We start from the raw sequence: 16427 nt of genomic DNA, 5'->3' as shown, positions 1-16427 counted from the left end.
GCAGAATCTGCGCTCATTTAAATAATGCCGCGCATCCACGGTCCCCTCCTGACAAACCACAAGTCAAATGAAAAGTTTTCCAGTGCGGCTGGAGGGGACCGGAAAAACTTGTGTTGTGTGAACCCGAGCGCCTGTGTAGGGAATGTCTAGGGGAGGAAGGTTCAGCAATACTCACCCCCTGGAACATTCTTTTCTGTTTTCTGGCCAGCTCTTGCACCCCTATAGGGAAACAGGGGATAAAGTGACTGGATGGTCTGTGCAGGGCACACTGATAAGAACCCAAGAAACAGTTCCCCCGCTGGGAGATGCCAATTGGGTACTCCTACTCAGTGCAGGGGCCCTGGGCCATCCCCTGGTGTCAGTTTTAGCTGATCACACAATAATTAAGTAAAAATAAAAAATAGAAGTCCTATACTCCTGAAGACACAACGCAAACTAAACTAAGCTCCGCCTGCTGGGGGGTATAGCCAGTGGAGGCGGAGTCAGTTTTTTTCTTGGTCGTGTCCTGCCTCCTAGTGGCACTACCTATACCCCACTGTCCCTGTGTCCCCCAAACAGACTTGGAGAAATAAATTAAAAAAAAATTATATATATATATATATATATATATATATATATATATATATATATATATATATATATATATATATATATATATATATATATATATATATATATATATATACATACATATATATACATATACACACACACACACACACATATACACACACACACATACATACACACACAAGCTTTTATCCATTTATTTTTAAACCTTGAATAACTAAATGGCTAATTTTAGATTACACAGGCGCCTACTTACACATAGTATATTGGAAGGCCCTGGAATTTGCCAAAACATTCACACCTGAATGAAAACAAACAAAAAGAAATTACAATATACTTGCAAATGACTTCACATCCCTGTTTTAATTACAACAATCTGCTGCATGTGATCAGTCATTGGTGAATTGCCAAATTACATAACTACTGGTACAATGTTAACAGTCTTTTCCGCTTTTACTGCACCTTTAAAGATCAGGAGTGCTGTTGGAGGCAGGTCATCAAACCAGTGCTCCCGTATCTTCTGAACCTGGCAAAAACAAAGAATGTAATATACAAAAATCTGGATTATTTGGATAAAATGGAGTCTATGGGAGAATCCCATACCTGTAGTTGATCAGTTCCACATTTGCAGCAAACACCAACCTAATGGGTCTGACTGTGCAAAGCTAACACAAAAGTGGGGCAAGCACATGGATGGAACATGGGATAAATGTTGCTTCACAACCCTGCAGGCATTCAGTACATGGCTTTATTGCAATATCCTATGAGCTTTTTACTTGATGCATTGTTAGAGACACAACTGCCACAAAAGCATAATGTACAGTTATTCTGCACTCGAATAAGGCACAACCATTCAATGCATTGCATGCTTAAAGGCACAACTATGCACTCATTAGTGCACATGGCACGTGTTAAAATTTGCATCTCCTTGGAGATCAGTTACACAAAATTGAATACCAACTAGTAATCTCAATGAAAATGACAAGGTAACAATCTGATACTTACCTTCCACTTCAATTCAACAACTTCATAAAAATGGTAGAAGTCTTTCAGTCTGAATTAAAATAAGTCAAATGAAACATAGCTTATCAAGATAAACAGAGTACTAATAATTGTAATAATGAAAGAAGGAATTATGTAGACTTTCAAATTATTGGTGCTGTGGATTACAAAATGTATACCATGCAAGGACCTGTATGTGTGAAAATTACAGCTGCAAGGAATGTGAAAATCTACACCAAACAGGTGTGCAGTACCTACAGTAAAAAATCCTAATGAATATCAGTATAAATATGTAGGTAGATTATTTACTCCTCTCAATTTTTCCAATAAATGCTAATTTGTGCCTGTATGTAGCTATACTAACATCCATACATTTTAATATGAGGACATTCATAATCATACCACTGGATGGCCATGAATAACAACCCGTCCTATGCAAAAGTGCTCTAAATATAATTACCGAAGGTTGTCTGCCTGACTTTGTTTCAAGGCTCTGTATGTCAGGTAGCGATCACGTGCTGACATACCAGGCTTGTAGAACTTCATCATTCCATTAAAGTGGCGGAAGGAAACACCTGAAGTGACCTGTAGGGGAAGTTTATAGGTAAAGCAAGGGTAACTATATTTTGGTTCATTAAAAAATGGACATCAAGGTGCCACTGAAACCCAGAAATTATACATTATTGCTGAACATGCAGAAATAAAATACAAGCTTCACCTTATAATAAGGATTTTTTTCTGCAGTAAATGAGCCAAAGATCATTCATTCTGCAGGCTGAAAAAAGACTATTAATAAACCTCATGTCAGTTCGGAAAGTAGTGTAGCATGTCCACATGCATGTTTTGTGTATGCTTTTTCTTTGATAGAGCATTTATAGTCAAGATTATTTATGAAAAAAAAGCAAAAACTGACGTGCAACTGCAAATAACAAAACATACTGTTTTTCAAAAGGTCCAATAAACGTCCGATGCGGATGGCATTTTTTTATGGAGGCTTTTTTTGTTCATCAGAGAAAGTTTTACAAGATTTTTACAAGGGATTTTTGTTTCACAGAAAACAAAAATGTTATGTATATATCTAATATTACAGCCCACCTGCTCAGTATGTTAAGTACATATAAAAAACTATTCAATTTAAGATTGAAAACTTTTTTTGGACAGGACCCTCTTCGCATTTTGCAGTGTTAACTGGTCGCTATGTATGTATAAACCCATTTATTGTACAGAGCTGCGGAATATGTTTGTTCTCTAAAAATACATGATAATTATAATCCTCATGAAGTTCTGCCTATAATTCTTGATACCTGCACGCTGTGAAGCAACTGGTAGCTGTGTTGAATTGCAGAGCGCTTGTGAAGTAACAACGATTTGAACTTCTTCTTCTCAATATCATTGAAAGTATCAAAAACAACTGCCAACAGCTGTGAAAAGAGAGAGTGATATTTCTAGACAGTGCCAATAAATAAAAGCAAAAGTGCCTAGTTATTATGTCCAATTGGGAGGCGGAAAATTCTTACCAGGTTCATGATAAAGTACAGCTCAATTGACAGGTAAATGATGAAGAAGATACAGGACCATGGGTTGCGGGAATACGCTGGCATCATAACATCTGGGAAACTAAAATGTGAGAAAGTGCATTATAACCATATGATAAGGCTGGTGACTTCAGTGGACTACAAGAAAGACAAGCACTTACTTGGCAGTTGTAAGAAGAACAAACAGGCTGACAAGGCTGTTCTCTAGAGTGTTGAAATACTGGTAAGAGATAAACACATTATCGACACAGAACTTGGAAAAATAATGTAAGCTTAAAGCATGGCAGTACAAGGAAAAGCTAATAATGACCATAAATGGAGTTGCTGCATATCTCAGCAATAACTCCATGTGATTGGTTGGATATTCCTGATAAGGGGATGGTTCACCCCACAACACACTGATGGTGCATTGTTGGTAATAAATGGGGGTATGCCCCTCTTATTTTACTGAAAAGCTAATGCTGGCTACACACATGCAAAAGTTGCATATCTGAGCTATTAAATCATGTGATCACTGGTTGATAAAAGTATAATATGGCCACGTCTGGATTGTTTAGTTTGGCCTGTGAAATCAGCCTGGACTTAAAGGAGGTGAATCAGCTTTTGGTGAGATAGCACCAGTGAGCATTCAGGCGCATTAATCATTTTGGAGGATTACAGATGAACAATGGTTACAAACGTGAAAAACTTGATAAAAAGGGTGTACTTTATAGACCTTTGTGACTCACCGGATCAGTTGGGTTAGAGGAAAACAAGTAAAAACCTAGAAAAAAAAAATGCAGTTAGAGTATAGAGATATGTCTAGCCTTATCTACAGAAATTGATTGAGCATTCAGTCATACAGTGAAAAAAACATTGCTGCTTAAAGGGATACGATCATGGAAACACATTTTAGTCTCCAAAGACATCAGTAAATATTCCTTCACAAGAATAATCCTGAGCTGATATGCTTTTTCTTAAAGGAATAGTTCAGTGTGAAAATAAAAACTGTGTAAATAGATAGGCTGTGCAAAATAAAAAATGTTTCTAATATAGTTAGTTAGCCAAAAGTGTAATATATAAAGGCTGGAGTGACTGGATGTCTAATAAAACAGCAAGAATCCAACTTCCTGCTTTTCAGCTCTATAACTCTGAGTTAGTCAGCGACTTGAAGGGGGGCCACATGGTAAATTTCTGTTCAGTGAGTTTGTAATTGATCCTCAGCATTCAGCTCAGATTCAAAAGCAACAGATATGACCCATGTGGCCCCCCCTCAAGTCTCTGATTGGTTACTGTCTGGTAGCCAGGGTAACCAGTCAGTGTAAACCAAGAGAGTTGAAAAGCAGGAAGTAGTGATCTGACTGACTTGTTATACATGAAATCACTCCAGCCTTTATACATTACATTTTTGGCTAACTAACTATATTAGAAACATTTTTTATATTGCACAGCCTATCTATTTACCCAGTTTTTATTTTTACACTGAACAATTCCTTTAAAGAGCATATTGATAAGGTATGCCATTTACTTCACTTATGTTCTCCTCATCCTCTTAAATTGTTCTTGGATAAGATGAAGAATCCCTGCAAGCTGGAGAAATGTCAGTAACCTTCCCCTTTCCCAGCTGATGTACACAGAGCTTTGCCTGTTCAGCTTATTCAGATAAGGGTGATGGCAAAAAAAACCCCCAATTTGGGGCACTTTGCTGGTGTACAGGTGATTGCTTGAATGGGGTATTCAGAAATGATGTTCCCTGCCCAGAGCTGCAAAATGCCAGGGTGAAAAAAAACAACTCCAAACCATACTGTATATTAGATGCTTGTACTGAGAGGAGCTCCCAATCTCTGTGCTGCTACCACTACTTTGCTTCAGAACCAGATTCCCTGGATTTGCTTAAACATTAGTAAATAATGGCACAGTAACCCCAGAAACTGCTGAAACATTGACTACTTGCAACTCCCAGTAAATTAACTTCCAGCAACCATGATAGCATATCCTTGGAGGAACATCTGATACCCCTAATTTAGACATCCACTTAATTGGAAGGAAGCATGAAATACAATATGCTTTCACATACAAAGCCATCGCAATAAGGTATCAGAAGGCTGGCTCTAAGAAGAACCAAGGACATTTACTTCCATGAAAAGCATTGATTTCAACTCTTTCCTTACCGATTTCACAATATAAAAGCTTTTGTCAACACTTTAATACTGAGGATGCAACTTAATCTGGTTGGGGATGGGCAAGGGACTACTGGTTAGGCTGTTTTAGTACCCCTTTAAGGGAAAACAGCAGAAAGTCAGAAAATCACAACATAAAACATGATAGATTTTTTAGTCTAAGTCAAAGAGAAACAAAATAAAAATATAGTACTGAAGACCAAAATGTACCTATGAAGTGCCTATGCGGTATCCAAAATATGAACAATAAATGTATATGCGGTTTATAGTAAAATATGCGGTTTATTAATTAGCACATTTATAAAACATGTTTAATTGTTCAGTTTAGTTTAGACAAAACAAAATATAATGCTTACCAAGTATGGCGAAAATGACCATAAAAAACAGTAGGAGAAGTAAGATGTCAATGAAAGGGGGAAGAGACTGGAAGATCTGGCGCAGATTCCTGTGGCAAGAGAAGTTTTATATTCAGTCTCTTAAATGAAGCATGATAGACCACTTGAGAGACTCTCCCACATGTTTCCTTTTGACTGCAATAATCCTCCCGGGGTATTATTGCCGTGGTCAAAATGCTGTTTCCCAGTTACAACAACCTTCCATTTATTCTAAAAGAAAATACACTGACTCTGGAGGATGCTGGCTCCGTGAAAGTGGAGAATGTTTAATTTTTTGCTTTCCAAGTGAAAGAATCTGTCACAGCTATTGGCTTTGGAGTTCATTTATAAATAATGGCCAATTTTGTACATGAGCAATAACCAATAGCAACCAATCACTTTCAGGTAGAAAAATGAAAGCAAACATTTGTTGGTTGCCATGAGTTACTGCCTAGGTGCAAATTTGCCAGATCACCTCCACTGGCATTTCAACTCAATAGCTACTTTGTTTTAACACTACAAAGCAAAACAACCCCCCCACCATGCCTTGTTATCTCCTCTAATAATACCTTCTTACTGCCCCACAATATCTGCAATCCACTAGAAAGATGGGACGTAGAGCTCGCGTCACACGTACATGTGAAGTCTGTCTCACAAGTACTACTATGGCTTCTATGAACTGCACCACCAGCACAGCACTCTAAAAAGAAAAGAGTAAATAGTGAAATAAGCTTAATTGGTACTCTTGTTAAGCCAATTTTTGAAACTACATTTATCTGTATCCAGGTTCATGTCATTTTCCTACTGTCAGATTTTTTAGAGCATACCATACAAAATGTTTTAGATTCAACTTACTTCCAAAATTATACACAGTCTATACAGGTACCGCTCTGCCATCCTGAAAGTTGTAGGTGACGATTGTACATGAGGAGCAAGTGTTACTATATACATCATGTGCTATACATTTCCCATCAGTAAGCTCAACCCCCTCACTGCGCTAACCTCTCTTTATGCCAAACCTGCCAAACACTGCATATCTTGTCAGCGCTATATAAATAAATGATGATGATTGACATTTGTATTAAAAATGTACAAACATTAGAGAAAATCTATAGATTAAGCTTCAACTTTTTGCATTGATAATTTAACTACTGGATAGTCTGTGGATGAAACAAATCACCCTGCTAAAGGAAACATTAGGATAGCTCCACGAACATCTTTCAATCAAAACACAGGATTGGACGCTGTGCAAAATTATCAATAGCTAATATTTTGCATGAGCAGTTACGAATATAAATATCTATTACAGGAATGGGACCTGTTATCCAAAATGCTTGGGACCTGGGGTTTTGCAGATAACGTATCTCTCTGTAATTTGGATCTTCATACCTTAAAGGAATTGTTCAGTATAAAAATAAAAACTGGGTAAATAGATGTAAACTGCCAGAACACTACTTCCTGCTTCCTAGAGAGCTGAAAAGCAGCTCACTGCTCACTCCAGCCTTTATACCTTACATTTTTGGCTAACTAACTATATTAGAAACATCTTTTATTTTGCACAGCCTATTTACCCGGTTTTTATTTTTACGCTGAACTGTTCCTTTAAGTCTACTAGAAAATCATGTAAACATTAAATAAATAAACCCAGTTGGCTGGTCTGCCTCCAATAAGGATTCGTTATAACTTAGTTTGGAGTCTATGGGAGATGGCCTTTCTGTAATTCGGAACTTTCTGCATAACAAGTTTCTGGATAATGGATCCCATACCTGTATAATCATGTTTTGGCACATGATATGTAGATTTGTATACGGCACATAGCCAATGGGACTGTTGCAAATTGTGGCACTACATTGTGGGAGTTAGTACTATATCTGCTTCGCACAAAATAAATATCTGCCTAATTGAAATATAGAGCTAAAATGATAATTATTGAAATGCCAATGTACTGAAATATATGAGATTCTTGCTACTCTGTGGCACACAGATACAGTTCCTCCACATATACAGCTACTCTCTTTTCTGACCTTCAGCATTGTTCTGCGATGCTTCAGAAAGGTCTTGCCCCCCAGCCATCTCATCTTCATTGCCAACTCAAACACCACCAATGCCAAGGCAAGTAGCTCAAGTGTAGCATGAACCTAAAACAAAAACATTGTATAGGTAGGAGAATAGTGCAATATGTTTTTCATACACTTGCACATAATAATACATAAATGGATTTTGTTACACAATTTCCCATTCAGAAACTTCTATACTTTCCCATTCCCAAAGTATATTTCTGTTTAACATGCACATATTATAAAACTGCAGCCACATCTCTCAAATGTTATTAAAAAATATACGAACATGGGAGGGCAAAATATACTACACAAGTCTTTGGGCTGGACACAGACATAATCGGATTTCTTCTCTTAATTTACAACTTAAAAAGATTATCTGGAGTAGAAATTTCACAAGACAAAACAGGATAATTTATGGAGAAAAATAAGGCAAAATGTAAATACTTTACCACCTGCATTCTTTTGGAACATAGAGCAAGTACATTCTGTATGTTTGTTCAACTGAGGCACCAAGGTTTGTTTCAGAGACACAGCACAACAGTGACAGCTATCCGCTTTGGCCGCTTAAATTACAAATAAAAATTGCACTGCAGCTCTCAGTTTAACAGCAGGCAACTTCCTGTGCAGTCTAAGGCAAATAACATAATGGGCTGAACTACTCACGGGTCTGCACCCGGAGCCAATGTAGCCATATATACAGATATCACTTTGTGATTGGGTTAATTGTACTATGGATGTGGAGGACTCTTGTAACCCGTCCCCCTCCCCATCTTTCACCTCCACTCCCCACTCACTCTTTAAATCGAGATCTTTTGTTGTGAACACTATAGGCTTGATAAAGGGCTCGAAACTTTGCCCTTTTAGCGGATCCATGTGGCCTTAATACAACAGTGACTTCACTGAGCAATTCAATGGTGTGCTCCTGGATTTCTTTTTGCATTTATCCATGACCACGTGCAAGGAAAGGGTCCTCTAGTAAAGCACCCAGCACTTTCAACAAGTGATTACTAATCAGGTAGAGCACCCCACTATCACGCAGAACGAGAAGAATACAGGTGGGTGGATCAAGGGCTGCATTAACCAATACTTTCCTGGACCAGATCGGTTTTTTAAACCCACCTGGTTGACATCTGGCCAGAAATCAATCGGGGAAGCCCATCGGAAGGCCCTATACACTGCCCAATAAGCTGCAGACAGTTTATATCAGTTTATAATCTTTTGCTAGTTATATCTATCTGTGTTTGGGGGCCTTTAGTGTGTATGATGTGAGCCATAAACATAAGCTGCTCTGTCCTGTTTCCTTGTTTACTTAAACGGGTGCTGCTTAAATTACTTATATTTATATTTAGTTGCTAATTTATAAGTCTCAAAACACAAAACCGCTCACCCTGTTAATACTCTGACCTGGGTGTATAAGCCCCAGGTCCTCCGTTTAGGTATGAAACACCTTTGGCTGGAAAATAGATGGGAAATTCACTCACCCAATTTGTCGAGTGGCCCGGGTGCATCGGCCCGAACACGTAGCAGGAGGTATCTGTGCAAATTATGAAGAAGAAACAGCAAGCACTCCGGATTACACTCTTAGGTAAAAACGACTTTTATTTCAACAGATTAAAACCATCAAAAACCTGACGCGTTTCGTATACAAGGATACGTAGCCATAGGCATGTCTAGGACTATGTATCCTTGTATACAAAATGCGTCAGGTTTTTGATGGTTTTAATCTGTTGAAATAAAAGTAGTTTTTACCTAAGAGTGGAGTGTTTGCTGTTTTTTCTTCACACTTTAGTGTGTATGTGCAAATTTCAGACTCCCTAACCAAACTTTTATCCTTTCATAATAATCAACAATGAAATGAGTGTGTACAGCAGCAGTGGCTTTTGGATGTTTTCTATTCAAGACCTTTGCTGTCAATCACCTAAGGTCTTTATTCCATTAGGGCCAAATTTATCAGAAGCCAATTAACCTTTGTGTATGTTTTTGGAGTGTTGGAGGAAATCAGTGTACCCATGGAAAACCCACACAGACATGGGGAGAACATACAAACTCCTTATTGGCACGAATAAAAGTTTGATTCACCAAGTGCTGCTGGAGTTTAACCTGTGCAGAGAGGAATACAGCTGTGCACCTGAGGCTTCAAGCAGCGTATTAGTTTAAGGGTGGCACTTCTTCTGACTTTGCTACAAACTTCTTACAGTGTCTTGTCTGAAATAAAGACAGCAGTGCTACCCGCTGAGTCACTGTGTAACAAGGTTTAAGATAAATAAAACATAGTGGTAACCGACACCCTGTAATCAACTCTGAATTTATATCCGGCATTACCCTAGACCAGAGATCCCCAAACTTTTGAACCCATGAGCAACATTCAGAAGTAAAAGGACTTGGGGAGCAACACAAGCATGAAAAATGTTCTTGGGGTGCCAAATAAGTGCTGTGATTGGCCACTTGGTAACCCCTATGTGTATTGTCAACCTACATTGAGGCTTTGTTTGGCAGTGCATCTGGTTTTTAGAGAACCAAAACTTGCCTCCAAGCCTGGAATTCAATAATAAGTTCCTGCTTTGATGCCACTGGGAGCAACATCCAAGGGGTTGGAGAGCAACATGTTGCTCACGAGCTACTGGTTGGGGACCACTGCCTAGACAAACTCCCTTAAGAAGCATGATGGGGTGCGTGCAAATTTTGTAACTTGTACTTGCATTGCTTTACAGGTAGGTGTATACAAGAAAAGAGAATGTTATTCTATACTTACATATATGTCTAGACGAAGAAATGGCACTGCAGGAGCTTCACACAAAGACAAAAGGAGCAAGAGAAGGCCCGTGCCGAGTTCTAGAAGGTAGAACATGTGATTGTGGGCAAAATTATACGCTGAGAGCGCCTTGGAATCACGAGGGTGTGTGTAAAACTTGTCATTATTCTTCCCCTCCTGAAACAAAAGTAACACAGAAACCTTATTTTTTTTTTTTACAAATCTTGGAATGAAAATGACAGTCTGATACAAAAACCCTTTCCTTCTTTATATAAAAATAATGTTGCATTTGAATGTATCAATGGGGAGTGAATTGGTTTCTCACAGCTGAGCCTTCTCGGACATCAGTGTAACCCTTTTGAAAAAGTGGATCTCCCTTCCCCAGACATCCTTTCCCCATCATTTAAACTCATGAACAGCTCCCCCAGTGGCAGCACATTCCCCCATACCGAGTCTGTAATTAAAGAGCAGCAAAGCAAGGTTAAAGACTACCATATCTAGACTTCAGTGCCAAAACTCTTTGCAGTAAGAAGGAAGTCTCACTGGATGACAAATATATTCACTGGTTGTGAACTGGCAGAGATTTCTATTTTTGTGGGAAATGTATAGTGCAGTTATAAGTGAATTCTTGATTCTGATTTTCAACATAAATTATAGAGGTACACAGATTCTAAAGTTTCTTGTACAATTATCCCCTAGAATCTGCCAACATACACCAAAAAAACCCAGAATGGCATTCAGGCTAAATAATTAACCATTTGCACTGGACAGAACATGGATAACCTATAGCCCTATCAAGTTAATAGAGTAGGTGAGAGTTGCCATTCAGAGAGTTGAGCACACACAGGCTTTGCAACACTTCCCTGCACTAACACACAACATACAACACAGCGCTCCTTCAAAGGGGTGCTTAGCCTTTAAGTTAATTTTTAGCATGTTACTGAATGGCCTCTTCTGATCAACTTTTCAATTATCTTCATTATTTATTTTTTAGGGCTAGTCCACACGGGGAGCCTCGCCAGGCTTTTTCAGGCGACTGTTGAAAAGCGCATCGCCTCGTGTGGTTAGCACAGGCGTTTTTACATAGGCGCCCATACAAAACTGTCGCCTGCGCCGGTCGCGGCGACTGGCGCGGCGCTTTGTCGCCGCGACCGCAAACGCGTGGCTATCTCCCCGTGTGGAATAGCCCTTATAGTTTTCAAATTATTTGCTTTCTTCTTCTGACTCTTTCCAGATTTCAAATGGGGATCACTGACCCCGTCTAAAAAACAAATGCTCTGTAAGGCTACACATTTGTATTATCATTGGTGCCTTGTCCTAACCTGGAGGTAGATAGCTGCTTCCTGATATCGAGTTTGCCAGCTCTCCACAGTATCTTCTGATGTCTGGACTTGCTCTGAGGTGTATGTGAGATCATAATCTTCTCTGGCTACAAGAAAGCAAAGTGTACAAAACATTACCAACATTCAATAAACGACTGAATACACCAAAATTTTTCTCCCAACATGTTTACAAGGTAATAAAAAAATGCTAAATGCCGATTGCTTGACAGAGTGAACTTTGCACCTTTTATTACATAACTCCATTACGTTTAGCTTGGCAGTAAAATGTACATAACAGCATCACAAACCCATGCTTCACTTCTTTTTTGGTTATTTATTTATGATCTCGAGTTTTCAGATTTGTGAAATGCAAAAAGCTGGCATATTTATTAAACTCATAACTAATCCCTTATTGCTGCTAGTACCAGTTTTATAAAGGAGAAAGCTGCTACTACCAGTTTTATAAAGGAGATAAACATCTAGGACATGCAACCTTAAAATGGCCATACATAGGCAGATTTAAAGCTGGCTGTAGATGGGCAGATTATTAACTATTGTCGGGCAAACTAATCTTCCAACTTGTAACTAACCATTCAGATTATAGTAGTAGTAGTACTAGTAGTAAAGAGAACAAAACACACTATGCTGGGGACATTTATTAACAGACAATTGACAGCAATTGTACAAAAGTTATGTCCAACAAATAGTAGTGACAGTCTCCCATTGATATTGTCAGATAGGCAATACATGCAGAGATCTTATGGTTAGCCTACAGAAATCTTCTAACCTGTCCGATCAAATAAGCGTCCGATCACCTTGGTATGAAAAATGTCAGCACGATCCACACTCGGTCTGAAAATCTTACAAATATTTGTTTCGTACTATTGTATGTTTGAGTCTGTGGCCTGATTCAGGCCCTTCAGACAGATTCAGCAGCTTATCTGCACGTGTATGGGCCCCCAGCGCCGATTCAGGGGAAAACGCCGCCTGAGTCGGCTCCTGCAATGCCGCCCCCTCCTCGGTTTACCAGTCGGAAGGGGAGGCAGGAACTCTAATGCTGAGAGCGCAATTGCGCTCTCTCGCATTAGTAAAGCCGAGGCCTGAGGCGAGTTTCTCAACTCGCCTCGTTGGCGGCGCGCCCTTGTGGGCCCCACTGCCAGGCCCACCCGACCAATAGCTGGCTGAAAATCAGCCACATGTCAACCGGGCAGGTTTTCTTTTCCCATCCAATCCAGGACCGCATCAGCTGGTTGATGCGGTGCTCGAGAGCCAACGTTCAGATTAAGCCCAATATCTCCCACCATAAGTAGGATATAGGGGGAAAGATCCTCTCTTTGGTGACCTAGTGTATGGCAGCTTTACTAAAATTGGGAACAACTTCATAGGCAATATAACATAAGTAATTGTATTAAAGGTACAATTATTCTTATTTCAACTCCCTGTGGTAATTCTACTCCGTAATGCAGAAGATACAATATACTGTGATCAATTATTAATACTGACTTTTATTTTTCAAAGATGCAAAAAAAATTATGATGGCCCTACCATTAGTGCTGTTATCAAAATCAAGTATGTTTAACCCAAGTCTGTCTTGCTGTTGCTGGGTATATAGTACACAAGATTCATGAATAATCTATAAATGTATCCCTAAAAACAGTTCTTAAAATGAGAGTTCACCTTTAAATTTACTTATTTTATGGTGTAGTAGACAGTGCAGCATCTCTCCCATTTTGAATTTCAGCAGTTGTCTGGTTGCTATGGTCAAGTTTAAAGGATGTGATCATTATAACTGGTGATTAATTATCTAATTTTTGTTACAAGTCAATGAAACTTGTGTAATATTAAAAAATATCACATCCACGCTGTAAAATACAATTGAATTAAAATCTTTGGAGGTCCATGACCTGCTTAAAACCACTTGTTTGCCTTATGGTCGCAGAACTCCTCAGTAGCCTTACACTTTATAAACAGGCGGTGTGTTACTTATTTATAAAAAAAAAAAACCCATCTATTCCAGTGGATATTAATGCAGGGGAGACCAACAATCCCTAAATTATAGAATAAAATTTACACTGATCTCAAAAGCACTAAGGGTCAAAGGGTGGACTCACTGAACACAAAACTAGCTAAAGGGGTTGTTCACCTTCCAACACTTTTTTCAGTTCAGTTGGTTTCAGATAGTTCACCAGAAATATATACTTTTTCCAACTACTTTCTATTTTCTCCGTGTAAACATTTTTCTAATATTGAAGTGTAAAGTTTCATTTTTCACCTTCTAAAGCAGCTCTGGGAGTGGGGTCACCGACCCTTGTAAACTGTTCTAAATTGATATATTTAGTTTCATTACAGGCAACTGTTAGAATTGATACAATAGTTGCCAATACTCCAGAGATGCTGCTGAGAAATGTATCGACTAAATGTTGCCAAATTGTAACAGTTCAGATTCTGCACCTGAATTACTGCGTTGCCAGACCGACAGACAGGAACATTAAATCTGAAAACAATTGAAGTGAAAAAAGTGTTTGAATGGCGAACAACCCCTTTAAATTCCCAAACATCCTCATTGAGCATTTAATCAACCCAATGGTGCAGCACTAAAGACCAAATGAAAAAAATTACATTAATAGGCCTATTTATCAACCGTATCATTTTAGTGGTTTTAGAAACCATGACTAAACTCACTTTATCTAAGACTACGAACGATCATGAAATGTATTAAAAGCGTGAATGGGAAAAGAACACAAACCGAAACTTTTCCAACTTGACATACAATAACTACAACTTCTTTACGTTATGTTCCTGTTTGTAAAAGGGACATCTGCCATTGACTTCTACATGATTCGACAAGGTTTTAGCTGGAGTATTTTTCAGATTCAAAATTATTGCAGTCTTGTTGCCTAATAAATCCGGTAAAGTCACACTTTTTTCTCCCTTACTTTCGTTTTTTTGGCGTCAAAAAGCCTGACCGAAAAAAAGTTGCAGTTTAATAAGTTGCCACCTTACTGTCATTTATGAATGGTATTTTAGTACTGATATTGATAATAAAGTATTGTCATATTTAATGTGATTTCCATTTGTTTTTAACGCTGTCCCTTTGGGAACAATGGCCGATTTTATGAGAGGTTAGATTCTTTGGGCATTTAACCAACTGTGTGGTTAAATAATGAGCGAATGCCGTAGTCCCCTCACTATGTGCATGAGTGTGACATAGGATCAAGGGCTGTTTCAACCGTTACAATTACACTCGCTAATGTAAAAAGCTGCAATATGTTGAGCAAATGAAAAATCACATTTGTCTTTGCAATTAACTGCTTCAAACACAATAAAATACAAATAAACATTTTTTTCCCATTGCTCAAAGGGACCATATAAACCACACACAATATATACATTAAGGTGGAGAACAACAAAGTTGAGACCTTTCTCATACAAAACTATAAAATGGTACTAGGGTTGCATATACAAGCGCTATATAAATATCAATAAACATACATGCATACTGACAATGTTCCTGAAGAAATATATCTACGTATCCTTCAACAGCAACTGACATTTTAAAAGAGGAAGTTAATTGAAGAAGGAACTTTCAGAACATTGTAAGTCATCAGAAATCTGTTATTCTAAAGACTGCATCATTGTGTTGTTGTTTTTTCTTTCTGATTTCTAAGTTACTATTCAAATTATTTCACAGCCCAAGAGTGGATGGAACAGAATGAAAAGTAGGGAAATGGGAGTGAGCAAGTGATTGGACATGATTACTGGAACAACATTCAAGTTAGTAAGAACAGATGTCCAATAAAATAAAGACAGAGAGGAAATTAAGAGAGTTACAGTATATACAGGTATGGTATCCGTTATCCTGAAACCCGTTATCCAGAAAGCTCCAAATTACGTAATGTCTCCCCTAGACTCAATTTTATCCAAATAATCCAAATTTAAATAAAAATAATTTCCTTTTTCTCTGTAATAATAAAACAGTACCTTGTACTTGATCCAAACTAAGATATAATTAATCTTTATTGTAAGAAGAACAAGCCTATTGGGATTATTTAATGTTTACATGATTTTCTAGTAAACTTAAGGTATGAAGATCCAAACTGCAGAAAGAGCCGTTATCCAGAAAGCACCAGGACCCAAGCATTCTGGATAAAATGTCCCATACCTGTATAAAAAACTGTTAGGTTGCACACTGAATATATCCATTTTCCCCAAATTCACAACATACAGCAAAAACTTTAGTCGCTTACTTGAAACTTCTTCATAGTTTATTGCATGCCCAGAAAGATCAGCACAACCCCCATTTTCCTCTAAGGTAAGTATAAGTGGTTCGTCATCCTCTTGTTTTACAGCCATTCCCAAGAAATTCTGGCTACTTTCAATGGGGATTCCTTTCAGTTGTAGTTTGATCTTGAACTTTCATCCGTAAGAAATGACCATATCTCAAACAGGTGATCCTAGATTGCAAAGCATATATGCATGCCAAAAAAACTCTCACTAATTTGAATACATTCCATCGTAGACACAGCACATCTTCATTGAAAACGAAAGAGAGAGGCAGCCACAGCAGAAGCTATAAAAACAAAACACACATATTTTCAGTTAGATTTCATGTTTTAAAGAACCAGGCTTTAGGACGAAAAAGAATATATTTTG

General features: G+C 38.2%; 1 protein-coding gene across 2 annotated transcripts in view; it reads right to left on the bottom strand.

The window, feature by feature from the left end:
• The window catches only part of tpcn1.L (two pore segment channel 1 L homeolog), a 34793-nt gene that overhangs the window by 17555 nt on the left and 811 nt on the right, over positions 1 to 16427 (bottom strand). For both annotated transcript variants that reach the window (XM_018260726.2, XM_018260735.2), the window contains exons 2-15: positions 16022 to 16344; positions 11775 to 11881; positions 10453 to 10629; positions 7665 to 7778; positions 6210 to 6340; positions 5623 to 5711; positions 3836 to 3870; positions 3269 to 3327; positions 3090 to 3189; positions 2877 to 2993; positions 2033 to 2157; positions 1576 to 1624; positions 1033 to 1096; positions 827 to 871 (exon numbers count right to left, since the gene is read on the bottom strand). In XM_018260726.2, the coding sequence (XP_018116215.1) occupies positions 827 to 871; positions 1033 to 1096; positions 1576 to 1624; positions 2033 to 2157; positions 2877 to 2993; positions 3090 to 3189; positions 3269 to 3327; positions 3836 to 3870; positions 5623 to 5711; positions 6210 to 6340; positions 7665 to 7778; positions 10453 to 10629; positions 11775 to 11881; positions 16022 to 16127 (1318 nt within the window). In that variant the 5' untranslated portion in view covers positions 16128 to 16344. The remainder of the gene's footprint in view (positions 1 to 826; positions 872 to 1032; positions 1097 to 1575; positions 1625 to 2032; positions 2158 to 2876; positions 2994 to 3089; positions 3190 to 3268; positions 3328 to 3835; positions 3871 to 5622; positions 5712 to 6209; positions 6341 to 7664; positions 7779 to 10452; positions 10630 to 11774; positions 11882 to 16021; positions 16345 to 16427) is intronic.

The sequence above is a fragment of the Xenopus laevis genome, chromosome 1L, assembly GCF_017654675.1.
Source record: "Xenopus laevis strain J_2021 chromosome 1L, Xenopus_laevis_v10.1, whole genome shotgun sequence".
Taxonomy (NCBI): Eukaryota; Metazoa; Chordata; class Amphibia; order Anura; family Pipidae; genus Xenopus; species Xenopus laevis.
Note: the sequence above shows the minus strand (reverse complement) of the source record. Positions and strands in the feature narration are given on the sequence as shown.